Source organism: Dermacentor variabilis, chromosome 2, assembly GCF_050947875.1.
Source record: "Dermacentor variabilis isolate Ectoservices chromosome 2, ASM5094787v1, whole genome shotgun sequence".
NCBI classification, from domain to species: Eukaryota; Metazoa; Arthropoda; class Arachnida; order Ixodida; family Ixodidae; genus Dermacentor; species Dermacentor variabilis.
This window is the reverse complement of record NC_134569.1, coordinates 105,289,600-105,292,971: the sequence shown is the minus strand read 5'-3', so window position 1 is coordinate 105,292,971 and position 3,372 is coordinate 105,289,600. Positions and strand designations below refer to the sequence as shown.

Sequence of the window (3,372 nt, the reverse complement as noted above, 5' to 3'; positions counted from 1 at the left end):
GCGATTTCTTTACTCGACACTGGCAGGGAGGCCAGTCGCAATGTATAAAAAGTTTCTTCGCTTTCTTGCGTCTCGTCCTTGACATAGGGAAGCGGCAACCGGGAGCAAAAATCAGCTTCGGCGTTATCGGCTGACTTCTTAAAGAGAAGGTTGTAGCTGTACGCCGATAACGTCACTGCCCAACGCTGTAATCGCGCAGCTGCAATAGGCGGGATCCCAGTTGTTGGTCCCAAAATTTGCTGTAACGGCTTATGGTCCGTGATTAGAGTGAATGATCGACCATAAATGTAGTAGTGAAACTTCTTTATGCCAAAAATTATGGCCAATGCCTCTTTTTCAAGCTGGCTGTATTTCTTCTCCGACTCGGACAACGTGCGCGATGCGAAAGCAACCGGTCGAGACCTACCGTCCTCGAAAACGTGGGAAAGTACGGCACCTACTCCGTACTGCGATGCGTCACAGGCCAGCTTCAATGGTCTATCCGGGTCGTAATGGGCCAGCACCTGTGGTGATGATAACATTGTTTTGATTTGCTCGAACGCTGCGCGGCAGCGGTCGTCCCAGCACCACGAAGTGTCCTTCTGCAAAAGCCGGTACAAGGGGTTAGCGACAGTTGACAAATTAGGTACGAACTTCCCGTAATAGTTGACGACACCTAGGAAGGACTGCAGTTGCTGCTTTGTTGTCGGTGCAGCAGCCTTAATAACTGCCTCAATTTTGTCCGGTGACGCAGCGATTCCTTCCGCACTTATTTTGTGCCCCAGGTAGCAGAGCTCGTTTTGAAAAAACGCACATTTTTCTTTCTTCACCCTGACACCTCGCTCTGACAGACGTTTCAGGAGAGCTTCTAGGTTTATCAAATGTTCTTCAGCGGTTTTTCCCGTGACTAGAATGTCATCGAGATAACACACTCCGCTCAGGCCCTTCAGCATCGTGTCCATTATTTTCTGAAAAATACCTGGCGCTGACGCAATTCCGAAAGGTAGCCTGTTAACTGTAAACAGACCTTTCTGCGTGTTTAATGTCAAGTACTTCTTTGACTCTTCCGCCATGAATACCTGCTGGTATGCCCTGTTCAGATCGATCTTCGTAAAATGTAGCCCCCCGGCCAGCGCTGCCAGTAGATCATCTATCTTAGGCAGCGGGTAGTGTGTGATGTCAAGTGAAGGGTTTATCGTCGTCTTATAATCCCCACATAGGCGTATGCTGCCATCTTTCTTTATCACGGGCACTGCGGGCGTGGCATACTCCGCTGTATTCACTGGCGTGAGAATTCCTAGTTCAACCAATTTTGCTATCTCGGCTTCTACAGCTGACTGCAATGCGAACGGCACATTCCTTGCTTTTAGGAACTTCGGCCGGTGGTCTGGTTTGAAAAACAGCTCGGCCCGTTCGTCTGTGATAGCACCTAACTCATCCTTGAACAGAGTTTCGTACTTGGCTAGCAAGGAATCGAGCCTTTCCTTCGTTCGAGAAGACGAGTCAAACACTGACCTTGAGATGTAGTTCAAACCCCAAATGCTGTCCCAGTCTAGACGTAGTGTGTGTAGCCATTCTCGTCCTAGCAGTGGTGGTCCTGCTTGGTCGACGAGGTAGAGCGGCAGCTGCGCCGTCCGTCCACTATGCTGCACGTTGACAACCGCGACGCCACAAGGTCGGACGAGTGCTCCGGTATAGGTGCATAGGGTGACGTCAGTTGATCGGTAGCTGGTAGAAGGAAGCCGCTTCTTGAACTGCTTGAAAGGCATGATTGACACTGCAGCTCCCGTGTCGAGTTCCATTTCTACCGGTGCATCATTTATATTTAGTTTAACAAAAATGGGAGCGCGGCTGGCAGCCCCTTGTTTGGAAATGCTGATAGTCGGCTCCTGTGTCACAACTTTTAGCGTTTTCAGGCTCCGTTTTTTCTTATACCCGTCATGACATTGCCTGTTGCTGCTCCGACAGGCTCTTTGAATGTGTCCTTTCTTCGAACACTTAAAACAGGTATCGTTAATGTGAGGGCATACTGCATGAGTGTGGCTCGGGGAACCACAGCGGTAGCAAACTAGTAGCGGCTTACCAGCTCTCGTTTGCACCTCGTACAGATCAGCATGTGCCTCTCTACTATCGTCTTCAACTTTGTGCAGCTGTGTGGCCAATGCTTCCACGACTCGAGTCTCGGCGACATTCTTCCGGGCTGCTTCCATGGCCAGAGCGCGGTCCACTGCTCTCGAGAACGTCAACGTGTCGCCCTCGGTAAAAAGTACTCGCTGCACGTCCTCACGGAGCAGTCCGCACACGAAACGATCCCGCAGCGCTTCGTCTAAACTGGCTCCAAACTGGCAGGTCTGAGACAACTTGCGAAGTTCGGCAACATATTCCGGCAGGGGCTCACCTTCATGCTGTGCTCTACGGTAAAACTTGGCTCGTTCGCCGATTACGGACGGCACTGGGGCCAGGTGGGCGTCCAAGATGCTCTTCAGCTGTTCGAAACTTTTAGCCGACGGCAGGTCAGGCGCAGTCAACGACTTCAGCAGCCCATACGTTCGCGGGCCGATGATGCTGAGGAATGCGTGCACCTTGTCGCTGTCAGGAACCTTGTTGACAATCAGAAAAGATGTCAACCTCTCCTTGTATGCCGTCCAGTCACTTGCGGTAACATCAAATGACTCCATCTGGCCAAGCTGTCCAGTCGACTGCATTGTCGCTTCTTTGTTATCCATGCACAGACAGCCGCAAAATCAGCATTCTTCAAAGTCCAACTTGGAACAGAGGCTGACTTTGAAAAGACTTGCCTTCTTCACCAAACTGACAGCGGCCTTCGATCCCATCTTCGTCGCCAGTGTTGTATCTCATGTCAGTGGGTGACCAGGCAAGGGATCAAACAGGAAAACGGTGTTTATTGCCCGAAGCTTACGGGCTCCTGGTTACATCTAGAATCAACGGTTCACGCACATAGCAAGACATTATAAGTACTTGTGCGCACATGCGCACTAACAGCAGTCTGCTTATCAGGCGCGCTATCGCCGACACAACACTGCTTGCCTCAAGAACGTAATACCAACTTGGCCAGCAAACCATACTTATGGAGGTTCTGGTTCACAAAATGCGCTTTCAACTTGGACTCGTTACGAAACACAATGTATAATACACAGAGAAGGTCAAGACAGAAGAATACATGACGACCAGACGTGCTTCTATATTGCCAATTTCTTGAGCAGGAAACTAGTTGAGTTGCGCTAGTGAAGATGATATCATCTACGATAGAAAGGAACAATCGTACACTATCCGACTCATATTTATACGGCTCCATTTTTACGTTTTCCGAACGGTCATTACACAGATAAAGAATATAAACATCTGAAAGCATGCGTTTTACTTGCTGCTTCA

The 3,372-nt window shown here is 49.7% G+C and overlaps 1 protein-coding gene across 1 annotated transcript; it reads right to left on the bottom strand.

Moving 5' to 3' along the window:
• Positions 1–1,917: 1,917 nt before the first annotated feature.
• On the bottom strand, positions 1,918–2,684 carry LOC142570392 (uncharacterized). The gene is made up of 2 exons (XM_075678780.1): positions 2,063–2,684; positions 1,918–1,976 (listed from the first exon to the last, which is right to left on the bottom strand). The coding sequence occupies exons 1-2, from the start codon at positions 2,682–2,684 to the stop codon at positions 1,918–1,920; spliced, it is 681 nt and encodes a 226-aa protein (XP_075534895.1).
• Between the last annotated feature and the right edge of the window lie 688 nt (positions 2,685–3,372).